General features: G+C 52.4%; 1 protein-coding gene across 1 annotated transcript in view; it reads right to left on the bottom strand.

Moving 5' to 3' along the window:
• Nucleotides 1-16,079, bottom strand: part of FRAS1 (Fraser extracellular matrix complex subunit 1) — a 1,313,599-nt gene that overhangs the window by 1,175,822 nt on the left and 121,698 nt on the right. Inside the window, exon 3 of the mRNA XM_078676362.1 lies at nucleotides 4,292-4,519. Coding sequence (XP_078532488.1) covers nucleotides 4,292-4,519 — 228 coding nt within the window. The remainder of the gene's footprint in view (nucleotides 1-4,291; nucleotides 4,520-16,079) is intronic.

Genomic DNA, 16,079 nt, shown 5'->3' with positions numbered 1-16,079 from the left:
ATAGGCAGGGTCCCCAGGTGCTGGCCTGTATTTTTTCTCAATACGTGGGTTCACCACTCTTGCCCTTGTAGGTTCTTTAAAGATCTCTGGTGCATGTTTAAGGACCCCTTTTAACATAGGAAGTGTTTTGACTGTTCTTTCGGAGACAGAGAAAGTGTCAAACAGGAAATCTTCCTCCACCGGGTCAGCCTGCATGTCTACATTATGATTTGCAGCTGCTCGCTCTATCAAAGCATTGAATGCTGCCGAATCCTCAGTAGGTGATGTACGTGTCCCAAAACCCTGTGGGTCCTGTATCACTTGATGACTTCCCTGGTCCCCAGCGTCGTCATATGGGTCCTGTTGTACATCAGGGTCATTGCCAGCAGGGAAGTTGTATTGGTCATCTTGGTCATCATCGTCACCCCCTGATTGGTTGGGGGAAGGTGATGGACTCCTCCTCGGAGGTGGCTGAAGAGGTACAACAGAGGCAGGTATGTCCTGTGGTGCCTTTTTCTTCTTTAGTGGAATAACATATGACTCCAATGGCTGGGAAGTGATCTTTCTTTTGTAAAGTGTCAATTTCCCTGTGTGGGCATCGATGTACTGCTCTGATTGGTCCTCTGACGCTGGTTGTCGAGCCAAATGCCCACTGGCCGTTGAATATTCCGACATTTCCGTGTTTTTCGGCACTGGTCTGGGTGCAAACGCCTTCGGCGCCACCTTCGGTGGTAGAGTGTAGAGTAGCTTGGAGGACGTCTTTGCAGATGTGTCCACCGGTCTCGGATCCGAAGGCGCGGTAGACGCCGACGGCAGAGATTTCTCCCGAATGCGTTGGAGTGAGTCGGTGACCTGTTTTGTAAATGAAGCCGAGGGTTTGGCAGCCGATGCTTCATGGTCGTCCGCTTCGGAGGACTTTGGCGTGGTTGAAGGGGCCACCGATGAATCCTCGAATCCTACGGTTCGCGGCCCTGTGGTAGACTGAGGCGCCGACGCCGTTGATACAGATCCCGCATCTTTGTGCCGATGCGCAGTGCCTCCGGCCTTTGGGTCGTGGGCCTTAGTGGACTTTGCTTCGACCGAGCGTTTGGTGGTCGACGCTGCCGCCGTCGAGACGTGATGGACTACCTTCTTGGAGGACGTGTCCTTGGCCACCGTTTGTGGCGCTGGTGACTCAACAGCCTTCTTCGACTTCGGAGGGCCTGAGGGCGACGGAGCCGAAGATGGAGCAGGCTTTGTCAATTTGGCTGGGACATCGGCCATTTTAGATGTAGTCGAAGCCGTAGGTTTCGGTTTCGATTTCGCCGGGATGTCGGCCATTTTAGGTGTTGCCGAGACCGTTGGTTTCGGTTTCGTTTTCGGTGGGACGTCGGCCATGTTTGACGATGTCGCCTGTAACGGTTGCGGTTTCGTTTTCGATACGCGCAATGGCGGCTCCACCGGTGTACCCGTGGCCGGGCCAGAAGACGGGGCTGGGGATAGCGGTGCAGGGTCGTGGGTAAGGCCGAGTGGCGATTCCGTGACCTGAGCCTGAGGCATGTAATGTTCGGGGCATAGCTCTTCCTCTGAGCTATCTTCCGCGGCCCCATAGACTTCTTCGTCGTCCCCTACCTCCTCGATGTATTGAAGGTTTTGGCCCTGTTCTTCGATGTATTCGTCTGGATCGGGCTCGACCTCCGTCGACGGCGGTGAGATTTCAAGATGATGGCTTCTGCCTTCCTCTGCGGGGTCGAAGAAGATGTCATCGGGTGCCGGAGCCTCTCGCTGGGCCTCGAGGCGCGCCGCGCGCCGATGCTTGAGTGTTTTCTTGGACCTGAATTTCGAACAGGCCATGCAGTTGTCCTCGTCGTGGTCCGGCGAGAGGCATTTATTACAGACTGGGTGCACGTCGATGTGTGGATATTTGGATCCACAGACGGGCAGCACTTGAACGGACTCCGTTCCATGATCAGGTCTTTGGGGTCTTGCTGCGAGTACAGGGCCTCGATGTCCGAAGAGTAAAGTACTCCGCAGAATTCCGACACGAAGAGTCGGACGATGCTCGGGACCGATCGCATACAATACCGACGCCAATAGAGAAGGCCTTTTGGCCTTAAAGAAGTAAGTTTTTCGATTCCGACAAGGAGACGTCAAAATCACATCCGAACCCAATGGCGGAAAAAAACAATCTGGGGATGGAGCCGATGCCCATGCGCACTGTAGTCCAGGGGAGGAGCCACCTATCTCGTGATACTTCGAAGACTCTCCCAGGACAACAATGTGCAATCATCCGGACCCAACACTAGGCGGCGATCTATGCAATAGATATGAATTTAGCAGCCCACATGCCTCGAACATAAAAGACACGGCACAATTCAAGCAAGCTGAAACATTTTGCCGAATGCACTCTGTTTCTGTCCCGGGGCTTGAGCAAATACATTTTGCTGCTTTGAATCGCCATTACTGCAAACTGACGGTTTGTTTCCTTTCAGATAAATTCAGCTTTAACACTTCAAAGCCTCTGCAGCCTTTAATATGCGACACAAGCATCCTCAAGACTTGGAGAATGCCACACCCAGGAGCCCGTTGGCACCATAGTAGGCAAGAAAATTAGCTGGAGGCATAGCATAATCAGGTTAGGCACACACCTAAAGTGGACCACCTGAAATGGACACTCGAGGAAGGGTGTCACCATCTTGTGTTTGGTTAAACCAGCAGCTCTGGGTCAGGTTTATGCTCATTGCCCCCCAGAAATGGTTATATAGGGGGTGTAGTTACCACAGGGGCTGGTAGCCCATTGGCTACTACCTTATACTCCCCTCAATGCCCCTATATTCAGAATTTAGGCGGCTCCCTGACACATGGAGTTGAGATTAGTCTACCTGGGAAAAAGAGGAGGACAAAAAAGCCAACGCAAAAACGGTGGACCAGCACCAAACCCTGCCTGGATACTACTCTCCCGATAATTGCAATAAACGGAGGACGGTCCAGTTCTTTGCCAATCAAGCAGCATTTCCCTTAAGATGAAGGAGCCATCTCCATGTATTTGAAGGTCGCATCCGCCTGCTCCACTGTTTTGCTGGCCATCAGATCCACCTAGGGAGCAACTCGCCAGGAGGAGATCAAGAGTCCAGGAGGTCAGCCCCATTGCTTCGCCAAGTCTGGAGACGCTGAGCCCTCCCTGAGCCTCCTTGCACACATACCCAGGATAAAGGAGCCCTTGCAAGCAACAAAGCTTATTGTGTGTTCAGCCCAGACACCACCAACGCCAACACGGACGAGGGAAGTCAATTTCTCCAAAGTCATAGCCGAGAGTGGCCCTACAGATTTTTTTTCTCTCCCTCTCCATAACAAAGTGGGAGCCTCTGACTCGAGCCAACCACTGGACAGAACATCTCTGCACCAGAGTCTGACAGCCCGGGTCCACGTAAACAGGCGGTCTTCATGCTCCAGCGACCCTCAAGAGCAAAGCCCCCCTTTCGGGTTCTGCCGTACTGGTCGTCTAGTGCCAACTTGCAGCCCTTCTTTTTGCAGGTACTTCTCCACTGACTTTTCCACGTTGCGCTAGAGGCTACCAATGCTACCAGCACCACTGCATCCGGACTCACCAGGGCAGGTAAAATCAAACTGCTAGTGATTTCTTGGAACTTGACCCCTAAGCACCTTAAGTCCAGGAGAAGAACCCTGTAAACCGTTTGCAAGCATTTCTATGCAGTAAGTGTTTCTCCCAGAGGATAACACTACCACGTTCGAGACTCATACCTCAACACCATTATTTGAATGAATTTTTCTAATACTACAAAAATGTACAACTACGAAAGTACTTACTTGATTCTAATTATCTTGGTGTCTAAAATTTTTAAAAAATCTGTATTTTTATAAATTGGTCTAGAGCTTTTCTTGAGTGTGAATCTCATTTATTGACTCTGCATGTACAATATATGATTAACACTACCCTGTGATAAGCCGAAAGCTGCTCGACCAAACTACCACAAATACAGCACTTGGGATTATTCATTTAAGCCTTGTAAACCAATAAGAATCGTCTAATTTTTGCATGATGTGCCCTTACATTGGCACTACCACATAAAAAGTCAGCTTCCTACAGTAATTAATAACGACACAGAACAGACATAAAAACATAGAACAAAAAGTGGAAAGTTACAGCTCCTTTAAACCCCTACACCCCCTGGCTCCATCAAGTCTAGCTCTTCATTACCTGCAACAGCCAAGTCTGGTCCAGATCAATATTTATAATACTAGAGTGGAAAGATGCAGAGGGAAATGTTCCACTAGAAAAATAGACAACGCACTGCAATCTTCATTGACCTACCTCCTTTCCCTCATCATCCACAATGAAAAACGGGTTGGTTCCATCAGAAACTGTGAAAGTGAAGCGATCTTTCAAGGAGTTGCTTCCATCATGGCTGTAGCTGATCCGGTTTAGGTAGATGTCATCCATTGTGAAAGTGGTGGTCTGAAGATAGCGCTGCCCATTGCTCGTGCGCTCTATCGTACCATAGCGAGGTGGTTGCACAATGGTGAAAGTTACTGATTCAGCCTGTTCAGAAAAGAAAGGATTGTGAAGCATGGAACTACATTCTCGTCCGCATTGTTCAGACAACCATACAAAGATTTCTGTAGAACATTTTCCTTTTAGAGACCCACGGACCAAATGTGCAACGTATTTTGCAGTCGCAAACCTTGCAATTCACACTATCACGCGTCTGCAAGTACAAAATAGTCATTTCAAATATACTAAACCCTTTTCAGATTTAGAAAATCCTTTCCTAATTGCAAAAGAGGTTTTGCCACTGTTAAATATAATCCAGAATACAATGGGTAACCCAATCAACCCTTGATGGCTAGGGTACAATAAAATGAACAGGTAAATGTGCCTACACGGGATTTATTTGATTATACAATTAGTTTGAATTATTTTTTACTTTTTACTTAAAGCAAGCTCTTATAGTATGCTACCAAATGAGTTTCTTTTGAAATAATTGTCTGTGAATAAACAACTCTTATAGTTTAGTTCTCTAAAAGTATGAAAACACAGGGGGGGCGTGGCCAAGGCGTCAAGATGGCGGTCGCACTTCAAGAGTGCTCCGGACCCCCCATCCGTCATCCGCCTTAATCCTACCTGATGCAGTGCCCATCCTTCCCTCTAACCGGGCCACCTGTGTCCGCCATTCCCAGCGCGGTCTGCTGCTTTGTCGCTGGGTGCTGCTGACCATCCTCGAGGCTTGCAGGGCTCCCACCGGCCCGGAGGATCGGCGCGGGGGCAAGATGGCGGCCCCCTGTGCGGCCCACGAGTAGACGGTGCCCCCTTCACGGGAGCCCTGTGACGACTTCCCCGACTTCACGCCATAGAGGAGGTGCCGGATGGAGACCGAGAGGGTGGAGGCGGAGATGAGTGCCGGGCCGGCGCTGCCCTTGATGCCCCCGCCGCGGGAGTGTCCTGCCTGAGTACTGCACCAAGATGGCGGCCCCCTGGTGTACCCCGGCCTGACAGGCGCGCTGCCCTGCCGCCTGCCTCCCTCAGCGCACACCTGAAGCTTCGACACCGACGGAGTCCCGCTCTGCTCCTGAACTGGCAGTGAGGCGGTGGAGGTCGGATCTGCGCTGATCCCGGGAGACCTTGAGACCCTGCCTGCTCTGCTGCCAGGAGCGGTGCTGTAGTGGTGGCCCCCCCGACCCGGCTCTGGGTTGGGACCGGCCGTCGCCTGACTTGATGCCCACAGGAGTGATCTAGCCTGGAGAGGGTGAGAGGCGCTGCCGTGCTGAGGCCGACATCCGAAGAGGACTAAGTCCGCTCTGTGGCTGGCTGGCCCTGAACCGCGGGAGGTCCCGGGAAGGAGAGATAACTGCCCTGGAGGCCGCGTCTTGCCTGCTCTGCTGACCGTGGGCCTCCCCCTGGTAAGTGACGCTGCCCTGCTCCCCCCGTGACTGCGATCCTGAGTGGGCCCCGATAGACGCAGCACCTGGACCCCGTCCGGCCGCTGCACCGGCCTGCTGCCAGTTTGACGGTGGGTGCTGAGGCGCCCGGCCGCTCTCCGCTCCCCCTTTGCCACGCCGTCTTGGAGGGGTGACCCTCCGACCGGCTCCCATCCACGAGGGGTCCTGCCTGCATCTGCTGCTTCCTGGGGGCGCGGGAGTTGCGCCGCGTGGTGCCCCTGCCGCGAGATCTGCTCGGCCCGACTCCTGGCTGAGGACACCACCCTTGAGACTTCCCCATTGAAGAGGGCCTGGTGTGTCGCATTTGGGGCCGGGAGGGCTGTGTTCCGGCGGGGAGCCCGGGCACCTAGTCGAGTGGTGGTGTAGTGCGATAGGAGCGGTGCCCTCCCCCCCCCCCCCCCCCGTTTGCCAGGATCTGAGGAGCACTGCCTGCCTTGCTACCTACCAGTGCGGAAGACCTCTAGGAACTGGACGGACCTGGGGGACGCCACTGTGCCTGACTTCACCCAACGGAGACTGTGGCTGCCTTCTGATCTATTATCCTGCGTTTGCGGCATGGCGGACTGTGTGTGGCGGTGAGCTGCGGATTTCCCACCTACAATACCGGGTGACCGAGGCGTTTGTCTCCGTATCAGCTCCCTGGCCCTGAGATCGGCGACTCGCCGCACCATGGGGAAACCTCGGGCACCCGCGGTCTCCGTACCCACAGCTCAGACGACCCTGGACAAATTTGCCAAGGTGGACCACGGGACGGGCGTGGACAAATTGCCTGGCCCTGGCCCAGCTGGAGGAGACTTAGACACCATCCTTCATGCGCTCTCGACCTCACAGACGTCGGTTGAGGCCAAAATAGAAAAGCTGAAAATAGATGTATCTCTCATCCGCCAGGACCTCCGTAAGGCCACGGAGCGCCTTACGGAGGCTGAATCCCGGATCTCCACGGTGGAGGACGATGTCTCCACCATCAAGACCCAAATGGCTCGCCTCCAGTTGCAGACCGCTGAGCTTCACCGCCGGGCTGAGGATGCTGAAAACAGAGCGCGCCGAAACAACCTACGCCTCCTATGGTTCCCGGAGGGAGTCGAACGGGCAGACGCGGCTACCTTCCTAGAAGAATGGATCCGCACCTGGATGCCAAAGGAGAAGCTCTCCCCATGGTTCGCAATTGAACGCGCCCATCGCTCTTTGGCCCCCAAACCACCACCGGGAGCCCCTGCTCGACCTTTCATCCTCCGTGTTCTCAACTTCTGAGACCGTGATGCCATCCTGAGAGCTGCTCGGGAGTTGGGGCAGATACACCACCGGGACTCCAAGATAAGGATTTTTCCAGACTACTCAAGAGAGGTCCAGTCCCAACGCCGTTCCTACGAGGAGGTGAAGCGGAAGCTTAGAGCGATGAACCTCCGATATGGGCTCCTCTTCCCAGCCCAAGGTATTCTTCCAGGGTCGAACTTTCTTCTTTGACTCCCCACAGGCGGCGTGGACCTGGGTCACGGAGGGGAGACCCCTCCAACTGCAGGTGACCCGTTCCCCGCCTCGAGTAGCTCCAGACCGCCAGGGCAGTACTGCACCCAAGCCCAGGCGACGCAGGACCGGGTCCCGCAGGAGGGGGGCGCGCGGGGTGAAGAGTTCCAGCCTGCCGGGCTCTGGAGCCCAGCGGGCCTCCCCTGAAGCGCGACAGCGCGACCCCAACCCGACTTCACTGACCCCATCCCTGGTTGACCTGCACAAGGCCCCTGGACCCGCTGACACCCTGCGACGCACATTCTCTGACACTGACCTCTCCAGAAGCCAGATGCTTCGTGGCTCCGAAGGTGACTGACTCCTGATTGAAAGTAACTCGGTCTTGAACTGTTTTGGCCCGAAGCCCGAAACCCATGCCCGAATCTGAGGGGCCTGGGTTGGATGCGACTGAGTCTGTGGCTCAGATCTACTGGGGCTCCCCGAGCCTGGCATCCGGGGGCATGGGGTCCTTCCTGCACCGCCATGGAGGCGGTGGCCTGTTCACAGAATGTCATACATTTTACTACCGGACCTGAATTGTGATGTTTTTCGTTTGGCACTGCTGGTTTATATCCTACATCATGGAGGGGGGTCCTCCCTATTGGTATCCTAGCCATAATCCCTACCCCTAGCTAACCATTTCAGATTAGCACTTGTCCTACGAGGTTGTAGCTAGTTAAGGGCGACAGATGCTTCCAGTTTCGAAGTATAGGGTGGGGGGAGTTGGGGGGGAGGGGAGAGCGATCATTGTCCCTCAAGAGTTTGTTGTTTTTGGCCGCCTACTGGCCGCCTTTGGTGTTTCTCAATGCTAGTCACATACCCTTTTGTCTTCCCTGACAACCACATGCACCCCTGTCTCCACATGGCACACCCTGGTGCCCCAAGCTGGGCCTCGACCCGCCCCCTGCTCACGGGGGGAGCCTGTCTCTCACGGTTTGGTTCTTGCTGGCCGACTCCAGACTGCCTTGTTCTGCCTATGTGTGTGGTCATGAGTGCCAATGTCCCCAGCTTTGGTTACGTATGCCCCTACCTGGGCCCCAGAATCCCGGACATCTCTGGACCTCTCCCCCGGCTGAAGGAAGACCCCTGAATCCCATCTGTTTCACGCCAGATCACGCCCCTCCACATGCCCTACATCTCTGACACGCCACTCCACATCCTCTCCTGGAATGTGAACGGCCTCCTTGACCGTATCAAACGAACGGCGGTGCTGCGCGCATCCCGCCGCCACATGCCTGATGCCCTGCTCCTCTAGGAGACCCATCTCCTGGGCTCCCAGTGCCAATTCCTGGTGCGTTACGGGTTCGACCGAGTCTGGCATTCCGGCTTCGCCAGGGGCTCAAGGGGGGTGGCCGTTCTTCTAAGGCGAGGGCTTCCATTTACCGTAACCCATGTCGTCACCGGTACTCAAGGTACATATGTGGCAGTATCGGGCTTGGTTGAGGGCAGCCCCCTGAACCTCCTCTCCGTCTACGTGCCCCCGGCACTCCTGTCCTCCACCCTTCAACACCTCACACGAGTGGTCTCTTCCCTCCCCCAGGACCTCACAGTTGTCGGAGGAGACTTTAATGTGGTCCTCCAGCCCTCCAGAGATGTGTCGGGCCCTCCCTCGGCACAACGGCGCGCCTCTGCGAAGTGTCTTGTGGGTTGGCCCTCGGCGCTGGGACTTTGTGATGTAAGGAGGGTGTGGAACCCCCGTAAAGAACGCTTTACCCATACGTCTGCTGCCCATCATAACCACTCGCAGATAGACCGGATTCTGATGCCCGCTACTGACTGTCAACTGGTGTCCGGAGCGGAGATCCTCGCTCACGGGATTTCTGATCACTCCCCTGTCGCCATTCGCATTGGGTCCCCGTCTACCGGCCCTAGGACCACTTGGCGCCTCAATGCGTGGTACCTGCAGGACCCCGACCTAGTAGACTTCCTCGGCCAAGAACTCAGACACTACTTCTCCGCCAATGTAGGGTCGGTCCCTTCACAGGGGACGCTCTGGGAGGCGGGTAAGGCAGTGCTCCGAGGAGTCGCTAGGGGACTCGTACATGCCAACGCGCGGCTCAGTCCGCCCACCTGGAGTCCAAGGCCGTCCGCCTGGAGCGAGACCAGCTGGAGGCTGACGCCACAGATTCTTCCAGACAACTGGACCTGGTCCGAGAAGAGATTCAGCGGGTCTCGTTGGAGTCTGCCCAAATGCTCTAGCGATCCTCGGTTGCCCGCATACATGGATGGGGTGACAAAAACGGGAAACTGCTCCTTAATTTGATGTCCTATCCCAGCGCCCACCGTATTATCCCTGAGATCCGTGCGGCCGACGGGACTTGCCATGTGGCGTCTCATGCCATTGCACAAACCTTTGCGCATTACTATGAGGCCCTTTATGCCGCGCGCCCCCCCCAGTGCCTCCCTCACAGACCTGATGGCAGAATCCGGAATGTCTTTGCCCTGTCTTCCTAAGGAGGTGGCGGACACCCTAGACGGCCAGCTTACCTCGGAAGAAATCCACGGGGCCATCACCCTGCTACACGCCGGAAAAACGCCTGGGCCGGATGGATTCCCCCAAGAATACTATTCTACGTTCCGGGATGATCTGGTGCCCCACCTGATGGAGCTCTTTCGACAGGTGGTGGAGGACGGATCCTTTCCAGCCGAATCGGACATGGCGACTATTGTGGTCATCCGAAAGACTCAACCACCCTCCCTGGACTGCTCCGCCTTTAGGCCCATTTCCCTGATTAATACCGAAATTAAGATATTCGCCACCGCCATCGCCCAGAGGCTCCGCCCTCTACTGCCTGACCTGGTCCACCCTGATCAGTGCGGCTTTATGCCGGCCAGGGGTACCCGACACTGCATCCACCGTCTCCACCTTGCCCTGGCCCATCGCCGTCGGCTCTCCCCTTACCTGGCCCTTCTTCTTCTTGATTTCGAGAAGGCATTCGACACTGTGGACTGGGGGTACCTGGGAGACGTTTTGGAGAGGCTGGGCTTCGGCCTTCCCTTCCGCCGCCTGATCCAGGTCCTCTACAGTGGCCCCAGAGCCCGGGTGCTTGTTAACGGCAGGCTCTCCGACCCGTTCCCAATCCGAAGGGGCACCCGCCAGGGATGTCCTCTTTCCCCACTCCTATTCGCGTTAGCGATGGAGCCCCTGGCGGCGCTCATACGACAAGACCCCCTGATTCGGGGATGGCAATGGGACCAGAGCCAGGTGGACAAAATCGATTTATATGCGGACGACGTGCTGCTCTACTTGGCTGACCCGGAACGCTCCAGCCCCAGGTCCCTGAGAGCCCTTACAGCCTTTGAGCGAGTCTCTGGACTCCGCCTCAATCCGACAAAGTCCACCTTGGTCCCCCTCCACTCCTCACGGGACTGCTTTGACTGGCAGGCGGTGATCCCCCTTCGGAAACTGTCATCCAAGTACCTGGGTGTGTGGATTACCCTCCTGCCTGAGCTGGAGTGGACCCTCAACATCGCCCCCCTAGTCACCCGGATGAAAACTGACCTCCGAAATTGGAAGTCCCTTCCCCTTAACCCGCTGGGACGAAGCGCCCTTTTTAAAATGATGATCCTCCCACGCTTCCTCTATATCCTACAAAACACCTCGATCCCCCTCACAAGCAGCTGGTTCCGGGAATTGGATAGCGTGCTGATTCGATTCTTATGGGGAAGGGGACGTTCCCGCTTGTCCCTCTCCCACTCCCGCATTCCCCCCTTTGATGGTGGTATGGGAGTCACCAACCTCTACGCCTACTACCTGGCCACCAAACTCATCGTGATCCATGACTGGTTTGCAAGTGGGTGGTCTGACCCCGCCTACCGGGTAGAACTCACTGTTCTTGAGTTCACACACTTGCAAGGTTTCCTATACGGCTCCCCGGTGCCCCGGGACATACCCTCCATCACCAGGTCGCTCCTTATGGCTTGGCGTGCCGCACTTCGCCTGGTGCGCTGGGACCGGAAACTGACAAGGCAAACGCCCCTTTGGAGCGGCACCTGGTTGGGCGATACCGCGGCCCTGGAAGGGTTCCGTCGGTGGGATCTGGTGGGGATATCCCTGCTTGGGGACGTGTGGGTTGGGGACCACATACTCTCCTTTCTGACCTACAGCAGCGACACTCACTCCTACACTTCCAGTTTTACAAATACCTACAACTCCGCCTCGCCCTCCACATTCACCTCCCCATATCCACTTCCCTTCCAGAGTTTAGTCCCCCGGAGGCCCAGGTCATGATGGGGGATCTGGGGAGGGGAGGGGTTTTCCGGATATACCATGCCCTAATTAATAATTCCCCTGCATCCTTGGACCGCCTTAGGGAGCAATGGGTGGAATGGGTGGGCCCCTTGGACTAGGTTGACTGGTGTAACGCCCTTATGGCACCCAGAACCCTAACCACATCCTCAAAATTACGCCTAGTCCAGCTCTATTTCCTCCACACAGCCTATTTGACACCGGTCCGTCTCTTCCCAGCAGGTGCGCGACCCTCCCCGGCCTGTGCCCGATGAGCTGGTACTCCGGCTGACTTCTTCCATATGGTGTGGTTGTGCCCGGCCTTGGAGTCATTCTGGAGGGGGGTGGAGAGAGAGCTGACGGATGTGTTGGGTTGGGTGGTTCCTCATGACCCGAGACATTTGCTTCTTGGAGTGTTTGATGGTCTAGATGGCTCTCGGGCCGATAAGCGCCTCTTGGGAACGGCGTTGGCAGTGGTGAAACGAGACATTGCAGCCAAATGGTCTCAGAGGGCGGCACCAACCTTTTCGAAATGGAGGAGGGGGTAGATTGGTGTGGGACACAAGAAGAATCCGTTTGAGGCCCGGGGCTGCCCGGAGCTGTTTAATAAAATATGGGGCAAAAGGTTTGGTGTGCTACCGCCGTGATGAATTTGCTACTTCCATGTGCTCGATGGGTACCAACGACTCATTCTATCTATGCAAATATGCTTTGTGATGTCATGGGACGGACTCAGGGGTGTTTTAATGGAATATGTGACTTGTTACGAATGTATTTCTTTGTGTTCAAAACTTTAATAAAAATTGATTATCAAAAAAAAAGTATGAAAACACAAGCATATATCAAAGGGATATATAAAAAAAAATGTATCAAAGAATAACATATCAGAACACGGGTGTATAATGAAAAATAGATTTGATCGTATTTAAAAAGTAATACTCTGGGGTACTAGATCATTGAACACACAATGTAACAGGAAGTTGCATATATAAACAGTTGTTCTTTGTACTTCTCAATGACAATTGTGTAGACTTTTTTCAAAATAGAAATGAGACAGACCCACAAATAAAGCAGACAGGTATTGCCTATATTAACATTGGTGTGGTCGATGGGCTGTCGTCTATTCAACCATCTTCAGGACTGTGGGAGTTTGCAATGGTTGACCCTCAAAAATCAATTTGAATAGAAAATATCTTTTTTATCTGGAAAGTCAGGTGTTTGATGAATCAAAAATAGCCTGTTTGAAGGATCGCTCGCAAAAGTCGGAGTGAGCCTAGAATTATGCGAACAAGCGTAAATTTTGAAGCTAACTGCCACGATACAATTCAGATTCATATCCACAGTGCATCTATTGCTATGATCAGTGCCTGTCCATAAGAATACTAAAAGGAACTGACTACGTGGGCGACTGCAGATTTTGTTGCAAACCACTACAATATTATTCAGATATGGATCCGATCCTTCAAACAGGCTATTTTTGATTCATCAAACACCTGACTTTCCAGATAAAAAAAAATATTTTCTATTCAAATTGATTTTGAATAGAATTATCATCGGCAATAAGATTTCACAATGGTTTGCTACCGCAAAATGTGTTTGTAGCCAATCACAATGAGTTGCAAATAGGTGGGCCGTTCACAGATTGGACACTTTGTAAAATGACATCGCAAAAATACACACAGATTGGAAAAGATCAGTGCACAATTTGCACCCACTATTTGCGACATGGGTGTTAGTACATCAGATACTATAATTCTGAAGTCTCCTCTATTGGGTTTCTCGGCTCTCAGTTATTTACTTGTTTCAGCAAACAATTGATGGAAGGAATGCTGACAATGCAAACATTCTCCCCCAGTCAAAAGATCTGGGTTAAATCCATCATTCTTTTGCCCACTCCGCCACCCCAGTTTGGACCCAGTCATATGCAAATCAGTCTTGACCCTGTGCCTCATGGGAACAGTCCAGACCGAACTGCCTGGCCATGTCCTCCCTGGACCAGAAACAAGCATCCTGGGACTGGTTTCAGGATATGTCACCCTTCTTCGGCCAGGCTAGCTTGAATCCAGTGCCACAGTGAGCAAGGGACCCACGTCTGGGCATACCCATCCCAGAGGAAACAGGGTCAAGACTGATTTGCATATGACTGGATTCAAACTGGAATGGCATGGTGAGAAAAAAAACGATGGATTTAGGCCCAGATCTCTGTACTGGGGTGAATGCATGACATTGTTCTGCATTCTGTCCATCAACTGTTGTTTCTGCATTTGTCACCCTGAGTGGGCTGGGTATGCTCAGACGTGAGTCCCGTGCTCTCTATGCTACTGGAATCAAGCTATCCTGGCTGATGAGGGCTGAAAGCCCGAAACTGGTCCTAGGATGCTTGTTTCCAGTGCAGGGAGGACCTGACTTGGCAGTTACGGCTGGACTGTTCCCATGGGGCACAGGGTCAAGACTGATTTGCATATGGCTGGGTTTAAACTGGAATGGCATGGTGAGTAAAAAAACGATGGATTTAGGCCCAGATCTCTGCACTGGGGTGAATTTATGACATTGTTGTGCATTCTGTCCATCAACTGTTGTTTTTGCCTCAGTTATTTACTGTCCGCCATCAGCTGTCTAAGCTCGAATCTTTGTTACATTTCAATGTGCCATCGTTTAAAAGCCAAATCATATCTATCTCAAACTAGGCTAATAATAAAACTCTACTTTTCACCTGCATTGCCACGGTCATTCTGAAAGTAAATGGGGAATAAAACATTTAACACAGGAATGTGAAGCAGTTAGGATTTTCAGTGGACAAGCTGTGACCCCGTTCTGCCAGTGAAACGGAAAAGATGGATGGGATGGTTGCAAATGTCTCAAACACTGGCAAGCAACCAGGGCCACATATCAGTTCTTTGTACACCGAGAGCACTTTATGGTACTTGCTGTGAAACACAGATACTATGGGCAAGTGAAGAACATTCAGACATTGTTGTAGATCTATTTACTTCTTGCTGAGGTAGGAGACTCCAATTCGACTCAGTTGCTATTTACGCACTACAACCATATTTAGGTATCTGTAGGTAGACCATTTTGAATAAATGTACTGATTTTGTAGCAACTATTCTGCTGGTATGCTCATTTGTGCATTGATCTCTTTTTCTCATGCTGCATGGATAAGATTTGTACAGGCTGATTCGTTCATGTCTGCAGATCTGAACAGCAACACCTCATTGACTTGAATTATCCCACATCTTCGGAAACTGGATCAGTCACTGTTGTAAACCACGAAACTGAATGAAAAGTCACGCCCGGTTATTGAATAGTGCTTCAATACAATATCATATGTCAGCTTGTGCTCAAAACAAATGCCAAATAACACCAATTAGAACTGCTGGCGAGCTACTTGCTGTATTCAAGAACCAACTGTAAACAAGAAAGCACTCAGGAATAAGGGTGATTGAAAGACAGTGGCTAGGGAAGATAGTGTCCAGCCAATTTCATACTTCTGGAGTAGAGTGCATGTGCAGCAAATAATGGACTGTTTTTTTTTACATTTGTAAGGCGCAAATTATCTCTTGCTAGAGAAAAAGGCTTCTTCATTTGTCTAGTGCAGTACCACATGGCATATAAGACTTCAGATCATCCTGACAGCACTGGTGAAATGGCTGCACAAACAAGGTAGGTCAATTCTATTTCAGAACCAGAAGGCTCGAATTGTGCTTAGCGCTTATTAACAGCAGCCACTTCAACAGTACCAACGAAAACCACATTTCCCATGAACCTCAGGGAAATTGGTAAAAATAAACGATAGGCAACAAAGTCCAACAGGTTCCATATCCAATCAGGTGCCAGGATCCTTCACTTAGTCCTTCCTTTCTGTCCCCAAATCATCTTTCTTCATCGCTAGCTGCCCAGATAGGTCCCGTTTTTGTCTTTTTTCTTACGGTTTGTCATTTTGATTTGATTCAGTGTAGTGCGATTGTTGACTTGTCGCAGGATCGCTTTTGCTCCTTTCCAGATTCGATGGCTTGTGCAGAGTACGGTGCTGGCTTCCAGCACGAGGTGGCGCTGTGGGAGCGTAAGTTATTTATGGTGTGCGATGTACGATTTTGGAATTCCTGTCGGAATCCAGAATCCCATACCTCTGCCTGCCCTTGGAGAGTGAAGCCCTCGCTGTAGAGCAGAGGTATTCGACCCGTGGGGCGCGCCCCTCTGGGGGTCCGTGGCTGCATTCCCAGGGTGGGCGCAAATGTCTCAGTAAACAATTGTAAATGAAGATGGCCTGGAAGTGCGTTTTCGCGTTTCCAGGCTGCCTTCATTTACATAAAGTACTGCCATAGTTTAGCCCATCAATTTCATTCTCATGCAGAGGCACAAGGTCCTCATTAACAATTCAGGGAGTGTTGCTTTCCAACAAAAAAAAACCAAAAAGTAAGACAAGTGTGAT

Source organism: Lissotriton helveticus, chromosome 2_1 (assembly GCF_964261635.1).
Source record: "Lissotriton helveticus chromosome 2_1, aLisHel1.1, whole genome shotgun sequence".
Classification (NCBI taxonomy): domain Eukaryota; kingdom Metazoa; phylum Chordata; class Amphibia; order Caudata; family Salamandridae; genus Lissotriton; species Lissotriton helveticus.
Note: the sequence above shows the minus strand (reverse complement) of the source record. Positions and strands in the feature narration are given on the sequence as shown.